Genomic DNA, 16,497 nt, shown 5'->3' with positions numbered 1-16,497 from the left:
TCCTCAGTGAAGCCACACAGTACAGAAACAGACAAGGAATAAATGTCCACACTAACTGCAAGTTAGCTGGAAAGTTACTGTAATGTTTCATCGGGCTACATATACAGCATAGCATTTGAGCACCTTTGAAAAAGTGTGTTTTTCAGAGTATACTGTTGGGACAAATAATTGTATAAAACTGCAACGCAGACAGTTTGTGCTTTGTAGTGTCCCAAAGAATATATATCATGAAAGCCACTAATGCAAGTAATGGAAGCCATGTTGCCAGTGTCTGCTTGCCTTCCTATTCCCCCATACCATATGAATGGAAAAACAACTATATGACATCATGCTGGAAATTTAAACTGCATTTTAAAAAGCTTGATCATACATGGGACAGCTCTCAGTTTCATATATATTAAGGCAACCTGAATAGACGACAGATGGTGACAGAAAGACTGTTTTTGTTCTAATGTTTCTTATGTGTCCAGAAAACATTTGTTTAGTTAGTAAGAAGAAAGTTTTTTTGAAAATCAAATTATTATGATTTTGGGTCCAGAATACATGTAAAATGTATTTGGAGGCCAAAAATCAAGCAAACTAACTATCCATATCCTACCCACACATGCACAGCCGGCATATCCATACATATAGTAGATGTGTCAGTGTCTGTTTACACATGCTGTGTGCTGCATGTGTGACTGCAGAGATGATAGACAGATGAAAGCTGTGGGTTACTTTCATAGACCTTTGTTGCACCCGTTTGTCCGCTCCGAGAGCTCATGCCCAGCAAGAAACAAGTGGTGTCACTGACCCCTATCATCCGCCGACACTCCGCTGAGATCAAACACACAGTGCCAGCCAACCTGATCCAATCACGCTGTATTAGTCCCCTACCAGAGCAAAATACATGGTTGCCTCATACGTGAGTAGAGCCACTGACTCTGCAAAGCGCTCAGGTTATTCAAACTGAGGGTCAGTCGGGGGGGATGGAGGGAGGCTGGAAACTGATTACACACTCACAAACAAAATAAAACCACACAAACAGAGACTTTGATGTGAAATATGCAGCAAAACATAAACTGGTGTGTTTTAGCTCATCGCTTTTTAAAAGTTTTTGTTTGTTTATTTCCCATGAAAAATAGAGCACTGGCACATTATGACCGTAATGCAGTCAATGAATGAAATCGGAATTATCAAGATGAAAAAAAAACAAGCCAAAATACACCATATTCACCCTGCCTGGCTTTTTGTTTACCTCCTTTTACTATTTAGTTCATTAACAGGAAGTAAATAAATCTGCTTGGTAAATAAAAACCTTTCAATATTACAGATTATTTTGTTTAAACAAAACACGTTTTGTCTAAATAACTATGTCTTTTGTTGACACTACCGCTAAGTGTGTATAAGAATAATGACAACAATTTCTAGATGTTCTGCCATTAATAGAAATCCAATGTGTACGTTGTAGAAAAATGTTGCAGTGTTTACCGTTGTCTTTTCCTCAAACTGTACACTTTTGATGAAGCTTGAAAAATACATTCTTATTGCACCAAAAAAACTATTTAAGAATATACACTTTATGCTTAAAAAAATAATTCTATAATTTGAGATGATATATACAATATATTATTGAGACAGTTGCTTACATCTGGAGGTCTGAGGTTCAACTCCCCCTAAGACCTCTTAGTTACACATAACAGAAGAATAAAACAACAAGGGTTAATTAACTGATATTTTGTCTTTTTGTTCATTGATGCCTTAATGTGCTTCCTTATTGGTTTAAGGAGATTGTCATTTTATTCCTTTGAGAAATAAATATAACAAACAAATCCAACTTATTTATATTCCATTTTGTATTACGTCTGACTTTTTGTGCTGTAAATGTGCAAGCACCTTCCACAGTTAGTAATCATAACTGTCCATCTGGTGCCGTCAACCTTCAGCCACTGTGTTGCTATTGCCGCATGTGACCAGTAGACGGTGCTTTCCCCATTGAAATGACTTGGTCACAAAAATATCTGCTAGTTCATTTCAGCACTGTTTTCACCCAATAAAAGAGTAGATTTGTTTTTTAACCTCTTTGATGAGTTCCTAGATGGGAACCATTGCTTGATAATGATCAAATCAGGCAACCATAGCAAAGATGATTGGCTTTGTAATGAAAGCTAGGATAAATAAGGAATCATCAGAAACTTTGCTAACCTTTGGGAATAGGCATTGCCCTGATTGTTTGTTTTTGGTTGTTCAAATCAAAGAGTTGGTATGGTTTACTAAAAGGAAGAAATGATGCTGATGGGAAGCTTGCAGACTGAAGGTGTGACTGAAAGTCATTCAATGATACACTTTTGTGATGGTCTTAACCACCTTTTCTCTTTCTGACTCACAAAGTCACACAAAGTCACACACACACACACACACACACACACACACACACACACACACACACACACACACACACACACACACACACACACACACACACACACACACACACACACACACACACACACACACACACTCACTCTCGCACACAAGCGCACACAGTTCCGTCCTCACAGCAGTCATGAGGTTTTCTAATTTCCTATTCAGATCTCACCGCCGAGTCTCAGCACCTCTCACTTCCAAATCCAGTGCTCAGCAGCTCTTATCTCGTGAGTCATGCTTGACCCCTGAGTTCACAGATACAAAAGATCTCACCACATCCAACATTTTCCTACACACACACAAACACACATTCATGCACACACCTCCACGCACGCTGCTCTCACCTTTTCGTGCACTGATAGAAAGAGACAAACCCCTCTCAGTAGCCAGCCTTTGTAGAAAAGCCATAGTGTAAATGGAGTTACATTATTGATGCTGGGTGAAAGAGGAGTAAATGGTTACTGGCTGCCGCACAGTGGGGCAGACTTTTTCAACTGAATCTGTAACAAGAATCTTGAAACACCCTTCTTTTTCTTTTTGTTTTAGAATGAGTAGAGTTTGTGCTTTGTGTGAGTTCTTTTGGACAAATCTGAGTGTAATGAGTTTGCAGTAGTAGAATCTATAACTGACAGAAAACGGACGTTTATAGGTTAATATGTTTTTAAGCATGAGAGAAATCTACTGGGACCACTTATTTGTAAGCATCTCACAGATTTCACATTTGGGGACAAAAGCTATCTTCAAAAACATCTACAGGTACATTTAGATAAAATGCTTTTTTTGTGTTTGTTTACCGCAATTGAGGTTTCTTCAATGTTGTAATAACAACAGAGAAATTGAAAAAACAAACCCTCTTTGTAAGTAAAAGTAACTTACTGCATTCCCAAATTTTGCGAGAGGAAGAATGGAAGTATTAGGTTTATAGTCCTTAAGTATCAAATTACTGATGCATATGGAGCGTTTCACCGTTATAGCTGACATGCAGAGCTAAATGGAAGCATTTTATGTTCTACTTTAACAGTTTGACATGTTAAATTAACCACTATTCTTTCATTGTCAGAATATTTGTAACCATGAGATGTAGTGAGGTAAATATAGTGGAATCAAAGTAGAAAGACAAAGTAAATCCTTAAATAAACTGGGATGTGAGACCGCATTTTTATTGGAATCAGGAAAAAAAGGACTAAAAAATGTGAAAGAAAGCAGGCACAGTGACCTGATAAATTCGGTGGATGAGTGGATTTAGTTTGGTGTGTGATATGGTGACAGGCTAACTGTGTTTCATTAGTGGGCCGAGAAATTTAGTTAAGTGTTTGAGCGCACATCAGCCGGCTGTTGTTTACTGCAATATCTGCTCCATAATTTCATGCTTTTATCATTTTGCAGGTCTGCACCCATGTATGTGGGTAACTGTTCACCGTATATAATCTTTTTCTGACAGTTTTTCCAGTGCACTTGTGTTTTCTTGTCATGCATACTTGGGTGTGCTGGCATGGATGTGTGAGCTGGGGCAACAGAGATACAGTGCATTAGTAAAGAGATGGATGCCGCTCTCCAACTGCTTCTGCGCTCCAGGATCACTGAGTGGAACAGTTACAAAGCCTCAGGGTATTCATACCTCTGGGTCCATCCCCAACCTTTCTCTGTTTGTGTGTATGTGTGTGTGTGTGTGTGTGTGTGTGTGTGTGTGTGTGTGTGTGTGTGTGTGTGTGTGTGTGTGTGTGTGTGTGTGTGTGTGTGTGTGTGTGTGTAGAGGTACATCATATTCCCTTTAAATAATAATGACCTGGGAGCAAAGGCATGGGGCTGCTTGTAATTGTGTATTACGTCTTACACTTACTGCACGTTGGGAACTGCATACACGTCCACATAAAAAAACACACAAATGCACCTTTTGCACAACAGAACTGTGCACACATGCAAATACACAGGCACCCAGGGATGCACGCACAGAGGTAAAACTCCCTGTTGCAGTTTACACTCCCAGTTGCTCCATCGAGGGAGTTCAGGCAGTGCCTTCGTAAAGTATTAATGGGGAAACACTCCAACAGACACATGGCTGAGTGCACATATTGTACGTATGCCCTGCCTTACATCAAACAGCCTACATTGGAATTATACAATGGGATATAGATTATTAAATTACTTTTGTTATATCAAAGGCCAATCTATTATTCTTTAACATGTGACTTGAATGACTTCAGATGAAAGAGTTAGAGGTGAAGGAAGTCCCTTTGAACTTGGTGACTTTTTCAATTTCATTACATGAAATACACCATTGATCAGCCACCTTCCTCTTCCACCCAGCATGTCATTGTTGTGTGGTAGAGGAAGTTGGCTGATCTGATGTCTCATTTTCTTCCTTATTGTATCCTAATAAGAAATCATGTGACAATACTGAATAATGTGAGACAGACGAGAGATGGAATAAAGGCTATGCTGTTGGCTATATAATATATTCACTGATCAGCTATAACATTAAAACCACTGGCAGGTTAAGCATTAAGTACAATACAAAAGCCCAGTAATAAATCCTCCTTTACTGAGGATAATAATGTTCAGTTGCATGTTGATTTATTTTAATGCATTTTGGAGACTGTACTTTGTGGTGGTGTTGAACTGTAATTGGATACACTGAGAGGTGTTACTTATATTTTGTCCCTCCCATTTAATGTGAATTAGGTTGACAAAATATGAGGAACACCTCTCAGTATAACCCACCACTGTTCAGCATCACTACAAATTACAGTCACCAAAATGACCATTAAAATTAATCAACACCTCTTTCAATCAGACTGAGTAACAACTGAACATTATAATCTCTTATAATATTAGTAGTCTTTTGTATTATAATTAATGCTTCACCTGTCAGTGGTTTCAATGTTGTGGCTGATAGGTGTACAGTGTAGAAAGTTTGTATGCCTGTTTTTTGTCTTTCTTCCTTGGAGTGTTTTGGTATGTTGATTTGTGTAAAAAATGAGAGAAGTTTCTTCCAATCAAAGATTGGAAGAAAGTAACTGTCAAAGATTGGAAGAAACTTGTAGTTTGTGCAATGGGGGTCCGATTTGTTAATAAACACTTGTTAAATACCTGCGGAGGTGGAACACAGCATGCATCCCCATAGTGTTAATTGGAAAGCAACACTGCATGTAATATTTTAGGATACAGTTTTATATTTGGCCACAGGAAGCTGAATAATATATCAATGACGTTCTCATGTGGGGACCTGCAATTTCATCTTTGTCCACTTGATGTCACAAACATTACAATGACAATGTGAGCAGCAGTACAGGAATCAAATTAACCAACACTGAGTAGGGATGAATGCTCATAGAGCAAACATGGTTGGTTGTTCACAAAAATAGAAAAGCTGTTGCCACAACTGGCATAATGCTGAGTGACATTTATCATGCGTGTGCTAGATTGATATGTTGTGATCAGAAGGACGAGAGACAGAGCTGTAGGCAGCCTTGTGGGGTGAAACCTCCATAGACCTTATTTAGAGAACCCCAGAGACTAGGTGAGAACCTGGGGAATAACATAGCCTCAGTCCCTTGTGTTGCCTAATCACCTGCACCTAAAGCAAAGCACCGTCTAGACATTTGCCCTCAGCTGATCCCATGCTGAAAGTTTGCAAGAGAACTTAAAAGGGAGCCATTTTGGGAGCTGATTCCATTGTAATGAGCTGAGAGTAACTGTGATGAAATGTATGACTGAGCTGTAAACCTTTTTATAATTAGCATAGGCACCTTTCATGAATATAAATGTAGACGCTTAATGAGGCTGATGCATTTAGAGTAGGTAGGCTCAGACGTACTCCATGTGTTATACACCTTTTGCCTGGAAAATGTCTGTCTTCTGTCTATTTCCAGAACTTGGCAGTGATTAATTTTCACTTTCACTTATTGAACGTCATAGGGAAAATGTTACAAGAAAGATTGCAGAAACAAAAGTACCTGTCAATTAAAAAAAAAAAAAAAAGAGTTTCTTTAAGAGTCAGTGTGAATGTGTGAGGAGTTAACTGGGAGACCAAAGAACAACTTGTGTTTTGTGAGTCATGACAAAGTGTTTGTGAGGTGAAGCTGTAAACTGCTTCATTCTGAGAACAATCAATACCACTCTTATAAGTAAAGCCAGCAGTTGGTTATCGTAGCTTAACATCATGACATAGACATGAAAACATCTGTGTCTCAATGCAACATCGTCTGCCTACCAGCCTGCTGAAGCTCACTCATTAGGCTAACTAGTCTGATATGTACAAAAAACTGAGTGGTTAAGAGAGGCATTGCGGTTTCACAGGGGCTTGTGGGCTGACTCTGATGTTTCCAGGACAGTACTTGGCCAAAAAAATTATCCAATGCACAAGATCCCATAACACCATCATGTGTCAACAAGATATATGTTAATAAGTCAGTCTTAGACATGCTGAAGATGGAGCTTAATACTTTTGGACAGAGCCTGGACAGCTGTTTCACCCTGTTTCTTGAAAGCAAACAAGATAAATCATTATTTCTTACAAGTCAGGTTGTTCATAAAGTGAGGAAATTAAAGTTCGCTGTGAAAATTTCACTGTGAAATAAGAATTTGTTCAGCATCAATAGTAGCCACTCTACACATCCACTAGTAGGGAAGGAAAAATACGGCCTCAGATGTGATGATCTCAGAATGAACTGGGACACTGTACCTCTGTAATCTTTTTATCATTGAGCTGTTGAGACCTGTCTTCGACTGCTGTTCAACATCTGAATTATCTGTGACATCACAGGTCACGTACCAGCCCTTGTCCATTTTTTGTGACTTGACAGACAGGTTCTTATGTGTCACATCTGCCCCACCTTCCTGTTAATAGCATGAGATAAGGTGCAGGGAACTTTATAATAGCACTCAAAGGCCATGCCTATTAGCTCCATATAACACTCTAGCAGTGCAAAGCACTGTCGTCGACACTATAATGGCCACATTAACGAGCATTACACAGCCATTGGCTTTTAGAACCGCTTACTGCCACTGAGCTCATGCATCATAACAGTGTGTTCAACATTATGCCCCATGATAGCTATGAGAGTTTTTTTTTGGTGACTTGGCAACTCTGAGTTAGCTTTCTTTTTCTCGCCTCTTACCTCTCTGCTTCAATTTGTTACTCTCCTCCTCTGTGTTCTCTTTGTTTAATCTGTTCCTTTCGCTACTAGACTCAGTGATAGTCATCCTCAAATGGCCTCATTTCTTCCCGCCCTTCTCTCTGCTTCTCTGAGTTTACTCTCGCTGCTCGTTTCCTCACTACAAAGATGTTTTCTCTGTGAACACTTATTATTTATCCTTGTCTTCCTCCCTCCTCTCTGTCTTTCTCTTATTCAGTGTTTTATTCTTGATGATGCTTTTGAGACTCTGTCCATGTTCCTTTGCATTATGCATTTAAAAAGCCTATTTTCCTGACAATACCACTTTATCTTCTTACTTTGTTGGAAATAATAGCCATCAGAGATCTGACTTTCTTCCTAAACACCATCAGTTCAGCAACTTAGTAAAGTTGGAGAAATGGGTGTACTCTTTTTTTTATCCCTCTCTGTGTCCACCCAGGAGACAGGAGGATGGACGGATGATGACTTAGGAGCAAAGGAAACGAGTTATTCTCTGCTGTCAAGCTGTCTCCTGTCTAGACAGAGGGTCAGAGAATCTAGAAGATTTGAGTGTCAGCTGCTCAGACATGAGAAAACTTTGGGTTTTAACACCAGATTAACTATAGATCAGGCCAAGTTTGATCCATTTTCTTCCAATGTACAGTGGGGTACAATATTCTGAGACCACCTGGAAAATCTGTCCATGTTTGTGGATGTAGAAACTTTTGAAAAGTTTAACATGTAAAATAAGCAAAAGATCCACTTCATATTTTTGCACTATTTTGTAGGTGAATTATCAAATGCAAGCATATGTGTGGCACTGACCATGTTAACTCCTTTCTTGTCATATTTCCCTGTGTTGTATGTTTCCATTAAAGCAGTGTTTAGATGACATTTCAATTTGATCGACTCATCAGAGGCTTGTTCAAGTTTATCTGATTGCAGCCCTTGTTTATAAATGTAGGTGTAACTCACTCAGCTGTGAGCATCAGTCTGGTGGAGTCAGGCAGATTAAACCCACTGGGAGATATGGCAGTGGCAATATTCAAGTCCGGGGCTGTTTTGCTACTTTGGAATGCCACTGAATCGACTCCACCCCGACCAAGGAAAAGCAGCACTCCATTCTTTGAAGACACCCTGCACCGTTTAGTTTGCATCCTTTTGGAAGATTCATACTACAGCAAGATAATTAACCCAAAGAAAGCTCAAGGCTTTTCAAGAACTACTTTAAGACCAAAGAAAACCAAGGAGTACTGACTGTCATAGACTGTCCCTCACAGTCACCTGATCTCAACCCTACTGAACATTTATGGGCCAAATGATGACTGAGAAAGCCAAACATTCCTGACATGGCAAAAAGCTCTTTCTTTGTCAGACCGTGCTTGGATAAGATGTTGAACCAAATACGTGGAACATAAATGCGGCTGTCATTGAAGCAAAAAAGGGGATATTCTGAAATTCATGTACACATTTTAGAGATTCAATTTCTTACTCAAATTGTTACGTTGTAATATTCATTTGTAATGGAAAATTAAATTCAAAACAAATGCATCTTCACTAGTGGTCTCAAACTTTTAGACCCCACTGCACAGAAAATTTGAGAAATCTTCTCATTGTCAATTTTAAAAAGGTTCTTTATATTTTGTTTTTCATAACATTGCATAAAATGCAGCAGAGATGCTTCCGGAGCTCTTACTGTATATACTTACAAAAAGCAGATAATATATCATAAACATCAATATCTTGTCTTAAATACACAAGAGCTGACTCCTTTATTTGATAGCATTACCTGATCATAATCCTGTTTTTGATCTCTGTATTATGCATTTGGAATAATACCCATTGTCTGAACAATCTTTGTGTGTTGTTGATTCGACCAGAAACAGAAGGCAAGAAAGATGTGGCTTCCTTTGAGTTATGGGAAGTGACTTTCAGTGACACACACATGCAAACACACATCTGCACAAAAACAGAAATACACACAAATGAACATTGGCAGCATTAGAGGAGGGTCGTCTCCCTCTTGTTTTTCATTACTGCGCAAATCTTCATATTTCTCCTGTTCTTTCTAGATTTATTTATTTTTTCTACAAGATGCTTTGTTGAGTGATTACAATAGTCTAATTAAAATGACAAAGAGAACTGCCATACATTCTAGCTTCTGTGAAAATGACAGAAAGAACATTTCAGATAAAAAGCACTTGACTTCACTGAGATACTGCAGTTTTGCACAGAACCACTGTGTTGGCCACGTATTGTCCATGGTGCTGATTTTTACTGCAGTCCCAGAAGTAGATACAGCACCATGGACAGCGCTTGTGACATTTACACCATAGAAACACAGTATGCTGGTGGTTACATTATTTTGGCTGTTTTGAAAGACTATAGTTTATGCAAGCTGTAGATAGATAGAAAATTATGACAATTATTATTGTAGTTCCCAGTGATAAATGCTCCTGTTTATTGTGCTCGTGATGTGTATTGTAAATACTGACATTATCTAGTCTTTGCTTTTCTTCAAATTATATCATTCATTTATTAACCTGCTGTCTTCATCGTCCTCTAAACCCTTCACTACTCCAGCCTCAATTGTAGCCCAGAAGTGGTGGTGCCAAATGCAGCCGTGCATGGATGGAGAGGAGTGTAAGGTTCTTCCTGACCTGACTGGCTGGTCCTGCAGTACTGGCAACAAAGTCAAAACCACCAAGGTAAGGAGGATATCTGTCTGGATTTGTGTGTTTATATACATGTGCATGTGCATGCCTGTGTCTGTCTACCAGTATAATTACTGACACTGGTCAATTGTGTGCACAGTTTATGCACATACTACCTCTCACATGCTGCTCTTTTCTTTAAATTTGTTGTCTGTGTTGTCTGTTGTTCTTGTGCACCGTCAGCTACATGTACATATAGCCAATTTTGATATGCTACCATTTATATGCAACGACAAAGCATTTAAAGTTATCAGTGTTCACATCAAAAATTCCAATGACAAACATGTGATGTCCAGAAATGATAAAATCATGTATTATTTAGTGTCTTCCAGCTCGACTCAAATTTTATGTTGATATAATTGACATTTATTTGGAATCAAATTAATTTTCTTTTCTATTTTTTTTTTTTCTGAAACATCATGCCTCAATTAGTGTCTGGTAACAAACTTTCTACCTGATGATGCTGATCTGATGCTAATTTTCATATTGTAAATGACAATATATGAAAGGAAAAGATCTCAGGGCTTACCAATTCAATGAAAGATAGTCTTATCAATATATGTTTGGTTTTTTTTAGATAGAAAAGTCCAACTTAATTAATCAATCAATTCAAACCTATGTAAAAATTACAAAGAAACTAGAGAGCTAATCCACAAGCCAGCTCCCTTGTGAGCATTATTTGTGAAGCTGCTTTAAATGTATCGCTTCATACAAGGTTGACATTTTTTTTAAAACTGACTGACTGTGTACAATCTGTACCAGCGTGTGATGCCATGTAAACTGACGCTATTCAGATGAGATAAATTGATTTAAATGAGGGTCCTTCATGGCCCTTTGTAAGCTGTTGAAGTGTGAAAGTTAATTTGCGGGACTGACGATTAGGGTGTGTGTATGTATGCGCCAGAGTGTGTGTTGTGGGATAGAGCAGGTGCAGTTTATTTACAGGTGAAATATAAAAAGAGAAACAGTTGGAAGTGAAAGCCGCACAGTCGCCATAAGAGTAATTGCTCAAGAGATGGCATAACAGCACAACATCTGTCGCATTCATTAGAATGCATTATGGCTGGGGCCTTCCACAGAGGCTTCACAATTAAGAGTCATAATTAAATTGGTGAGTGGGGTAGACTGAGGAACAGAGGCACTGCTGGGCTCACTCACAGGCAGTGGAATTAATGACCCTGGGCCTAACACCAACTCTGGGACTGATAGGTGCAATTATCCACATTCTGTTGCACGTTGCCATCTCTCTTCTTTTTCTTTCTGTCCTTTTCTCTCTGTCTTGTCCCTCCAACCCCGTCCCACTGGCCAATCAGCTGACTGCATCAGTGGACAATAATTGTGCATTTGCGAGGTGCTTTATGAGCTGGTAGCAGTTACTTGGAGACTTGGTGGCAGAAGATAGTTGCAATGAGACATAGCTTCCCTGACAACTGCACACAGTGCCCTGCTATCTTGCTTTCTCTGTGGTTTTCTTTTTTATACTGGGTCTCTTTGTCTACCCATGACCTCTTCACACCACCTCAGCATCTTATTCACCATGATGATCTGTATCTGTCCATCTTTCTTTCCCTCCCACACAGCGTAGGCGTGCTGTAGAAAGATGCATAGCCTGCCTGGCCGAGGCATCAGAACACTGTTTAACAAGGAACAGTAAAGACACCACACCACAAGATCCATACTTTCACATGTCCCATTTCACACATCTGACTTTTTGGTAAAACATTTACAGCATTTGCTAAACTGAAAATAGAGAACTGGAGTTTTTATATATATATATATATATATATATATCTATATAGATATATATATCTATATATATATATATATTGTAAACGCATGAGAGGTTGGGTTTGTCGATGGAAAACAAGTTCTTTTCAATTTCAATTATACGCCTTCAACTTACTGCCCAAATATAAACAAACCATTACAGCTCCAAGACATGTGAAATCCAGCTTTAGCAGTTGAGCCACTGTTAGTCCCAACAATCAGCCAGCCAGCTACACTGCAGGCAAGCATTTTAAATCCAATGAAAAGAACACAGAAACAGAGAGAAAATTGTTTGATTTTAAATATCCTCCTCTGACCTCTGATTTTCTCTTTCAAATGGAAACATTCCTTCAGCGAGGGCAATGCAGTACACACAGTCACTCCATGTAATTACATGTCTCTGTCACAATGATTCTCTTCTCTTATCTGTGCTATTGTTTCCTTTTTTAGGTCACCCGATAGCAAGAGAGCCACTCAGCCGCGAGGAAAGCTGAAACGTTCCGTGTGGAAAGGATGGATGACTCGAACATATTTACTGTACGATGGGGAAAAATATCAAGGAAAGGACTGCTGTCAGGATATCCATCACAAAACTATGGGAAAATATATACTCATCACAAGCTTGGCCGTGTGGAGCCACACATACAGCATATATACTATGCTGGTTGTTGAGACCAATGGACTACAATCAGGGTACATCTGGACAACAAAGGAACTCTTATTTTCCAATAATGGACAGTGTGGATTGATCAGAAACAGTTGATTTCAAATACTGATTAAGCATTTCAAAGTATATATTTCAACCAAGCATTTGTGGATGTGAGAGACTTGAACTAAGAGCTGTGGTAAGAGTGTTTCTGGACCCGGTCCAGACCTGTAGTCAATATGTAGAAGTTCTATTGGAACCAGTGGAGGTGATTTGGGAAGAAATAAACAGACAGCAGTTCATAACTAGCAAATAGCAAATTAGCATCAAATTGCTCTTGTGGGTCAACTCACTACCATGAAGACTGTTTTGCGGGGAGTCATTTTGCAGTTCTAATTAGGAATTGCAGTAGGATCATAACAACATATTAAAAATTCATGTAAGATATTTACACTAGTCGAAACCATTTGGGAATGTTTTGTTTTTCTAGATTATCTCCCATCTTCTGCTGTGGATGTCACATGAAATCGAAGGTGAGCATTTTGTAAAATGTCTGACACTTGAAGTAGATAAATATGTATATCACATCCCACTATTCCAGAGTAGTTATTGGTTAAAAATGACTCTGACTATTGAGCTTCGCTTATATACAGCTTGGTACAATACGAACTAGTAAAGCGTGATACATCTGTCTCATTTTTGCCCAGAGACATCTCCAAGCTCAGCCTTCAAAGTTATATATCTTTGAACTTATATTATATTCAGTCTGTGACATCTCTTATGTTAACTGTTAAAAGGAGGCCCATAAATGTTCTAACAAAGGAGGAGGAGTTGTCTTTATGTTTTTATTTCACTTTGATGGAATTGTTTTCTTCCTTCTTTCCCTAAATATTCAGGTTCTTAATCTTTAAAAGTAGTGAAAATCCAAAACAATCCAATGAATGGCTTCTTTTTTATCAGGAGATGTTTGTTTTTGTGTGCACATTGCCCATTGATTGTCTCCAAATTCCCTTCCATATCACTGCTACAGTGAAATATACTGAAATAATTGCCACAGATAATGGCAGCTCAGCCTTTTGCAAACATGTTTTTTGTTTTCCTACGGGCTCGATCATTACTGCACGGAGTACAATAGCGTAGCGCCCTAAACAATCATCATGCATCTTTCCATTATATCTATCTATTCTCTTTCTGACACTCCCCATTTCTTTTAATCTTTCTGTCCCTTTATTGTGCCCCCCTCCTCTCTTTTCTGCCATTTTGCCGACCATAGAAAAGATGGCATGGCTAAAATAGTTTGTACACAATCTGTCCCACCCACTGGATCTTAATTTCTCAGCTGTTTGAACTAGCATATAGCCTTTTGCTCCCATACTTTCCAAATCAATTTTTCTCTTATGGACAGATCCAAATGCAAGTCTCTCTTAAACTGTATCAGTCTGCCTCCCTGATATGTGAATGTGTTGGGTCATTGTGCCCAGGGGTTAGCCGGCTGGGGGCTGCTCCTCTGTGACTGAGAGCCTCTGCTTTCAGACATGCTGCCTTGTGAGCTATGATAAATCTGTGGGAGCTGCGCCGCTGACGTTCCAGCTCCGACGCTGAGCTCTGAGCCGGAGGGAGCTTGGGGACAGCAGGGCTACCAGTGGAAGGCAGCTCCACTCTCTCATTACTGAGAGGCCTGGATAGCACTGGGCTTCTCTCGGGACCACTGACATGGAATATTTTTAGGCTCACGGTGCAGCGCTGCAGTTAGGCCAGTCACACCACACTGCCCTCTTTCCATGAGCAGCGTCTCAGCAACAATAGTCCATTTAGAGTCAGAATACGATTGTGCATTCACCCACAAGAAAAGAAAAACACCTGCATTCACATAAACCCCCCTTTTTAAAGTTTCATCAGACCTCCCTCCCCAGAAAGTGAAAGTGACAAAACTCAACAAATATAAGGCAAAATATCTCTAGAGGTGTGCAACATCAAACCATACGAAGGATCTTTTTCCTTTCCCCTGCTCCTTCTCACTCTCTCATTCTACATCTCTCTCTTCTTTCTCCCCCAGAGATTTCATATTCTATAGATGAGCCTAGCGCCTCGCTCCCTCCGTCCTACAAGGCTCTCTCCAGCAGAATCAATATTTGAGGACTATTTGTGCTGCTGCTCCCTGGTGGCTGGGGTTTGACACTGCTTCTCCACCCTCAGTTGCAATTGAGTTTGGAAAGGCAGGGAGGATCTGCGAAGGACAGATTCACAGCTCGTCTCAGGTCACCGATACTTAACAAGAAAATCTGCAGAGTGCACCACACATACTATTGTGCAGGCTGGCTGGCCAGCCCTGCAGCAGAGCAGACCCACACTACTCTGCCTTTGCCAATTTATAATAAAGAATTCAACTGAATTTGCCAGAAGGCCTTAGGTACAGTATAATTTGGAGAATTTATTATTAACTTTTAATGAAATGTTACATAGCAGGCAGATTTAGCAGACATCAGTGCCTAGCTATACATTGTCCATGCTTTGTATAAAAAAAAAATATTGTTAATTGTTGAAGCTTTTTAACAGCAGGCTTTAACAATGATGAAGAAAGGAAAATAATTCTACTCGTTATTGAAACCGTGCTTACAGACCACAATATCCAGTGTAAAACATAATAATTAAAATCTTGTTTTAAACTGGAATGGGGTATGTCTGTAGTGTGTCAGTGGGGGTCTAACCTCCAACACCCCATTGAGACTGTAAGCTTTCATCTCCACAGGTTAGCAACTGGTGGGACCCAGAGGGCAGGATCCACAGTGGCAAACAAGCAGCGTGGAGGAAATGACTGCAGAATATCATACTAATGAGAGGATAGGCAATTTGAAAGAGAATGGAAAACAGAAGAATGATGAGCTACCTACAAGGAAAAACAGAGATAAAGAGATATTGCTATAGTGTTTGAGAGAGGGGGAGTGTGTGAGGAGTATTTTAAGTATGTATTTGTTTATGCACTAAGCCTGGTTGGCTCCCAAGAGGACACTTGCGTCGTCAAACCAAACATTTCCAATAGTCCATCATCACACTCGTTGGCAATTCACACAATCAGTACCTAGAGAGGTAGAAATAAAAGGATGAAACACCGTTGTCTTGGCTTATGTATCATCTTTTGTCAAGTCCAATTTGTATTAGCCTCCAGCCATATCCAGGAAATATGGGTTCAGGATTCATGTTTCGCGAGAATAGTAATCTTCAGATGAAGTGAGTCTGTCAGAGGCAGAGAGATGTGTGACGACTTGAGTCAGTTCTAGGAAAAGAGAGGTTTTCCATTGTAGAGGGAAACGGGCTCCAACTACTGCCGTCTGAAACTGACATTGATTTAATATAAGTCAGAGGCAGATTAGCTGATGAATAAGATCTGTTATCGGTGCTGGATGTCAGATGCTGGTCTTGTCACTGTCACTTCAGAGGGAACTAATCAACTCAAGCCAAAACGTTTCCTTCAAGAGATCACATCATTTTAGCCATATAACTGTGACACACTGTATAATTACTCAAATGTGCTCAGATGTGTTCACAAAAGCTCTCAGAAATATATTATTCATTCCACATCTCATTGTATTCAGGCCTTTTATCGTCAATTAGTTCAACCCAAAACACAATGCAGGAGTGCCCTATGGTGCAGCACACTAGAATAGCGCATGATCACACGGTTTTATTGGCTACCGCAGCTGGTTTGCTGTCAGGTGATGGTGTGGGGATTAATTGCATTAGCTCCAGTCTCTTACCCAGTATAGAATATGTGACAAAAACACCCTAACACAGGCCATTAAAATTCAATGAAACCAAGCAAAAAAACCCAGACAAACAATCAAAAGTG

General features: G+C 39.5%; 1 protein-coding gene across 1 annotated transcript in view; it reads left to right on the top strand.

Annotated features, from left to right (window-relative positions):
* Positions 1–14,996, top strand: part of tafa4b (TAFA chemokine like family member 4b) — a 37,951-nt gene extending 22,955 nt beyond the window's left edge. The window contains exons 5-6 of the mRNA XM_069712715.1: positions 10,107–10,231; positions 12,455–14,996. Of these exons, the coding sequence (XP_069568816.1) occupies positions 10,107–10,231; positions 12,455–12,466 (137 nt within the window). The 3' untranslated portion in view covers positions 12,467–14,996. The remainder of the gene's footprint in view (positions 1–10,106; positions 10,232–12,454) is intronic.
* Positions 14,997–16,497: the final 1,501 nt, after the last annotated feature.

The sequence above is a fragment of the Brachyistius frenatus genome, unplaced genomic scaffold (genome assembly GCF_029030835.1).
Source record: "Brachyistius frenatus isolate BFR_SWC_R1_liver_20210118 unplaced genomic scaffold, ASM2903083v1 Contig_4, whole genome shotgun sequence".
Classification (NCBI taxonomy): domain Eukaryota; kingdom Metazoa; phylum Chordata; class Actinopteri; family Embiotocidae; genus Brachyistius; species Brachyistius frenatus.
This window is presented reverse-complemented; position numbering and strand designations above follow the sequence as displayed.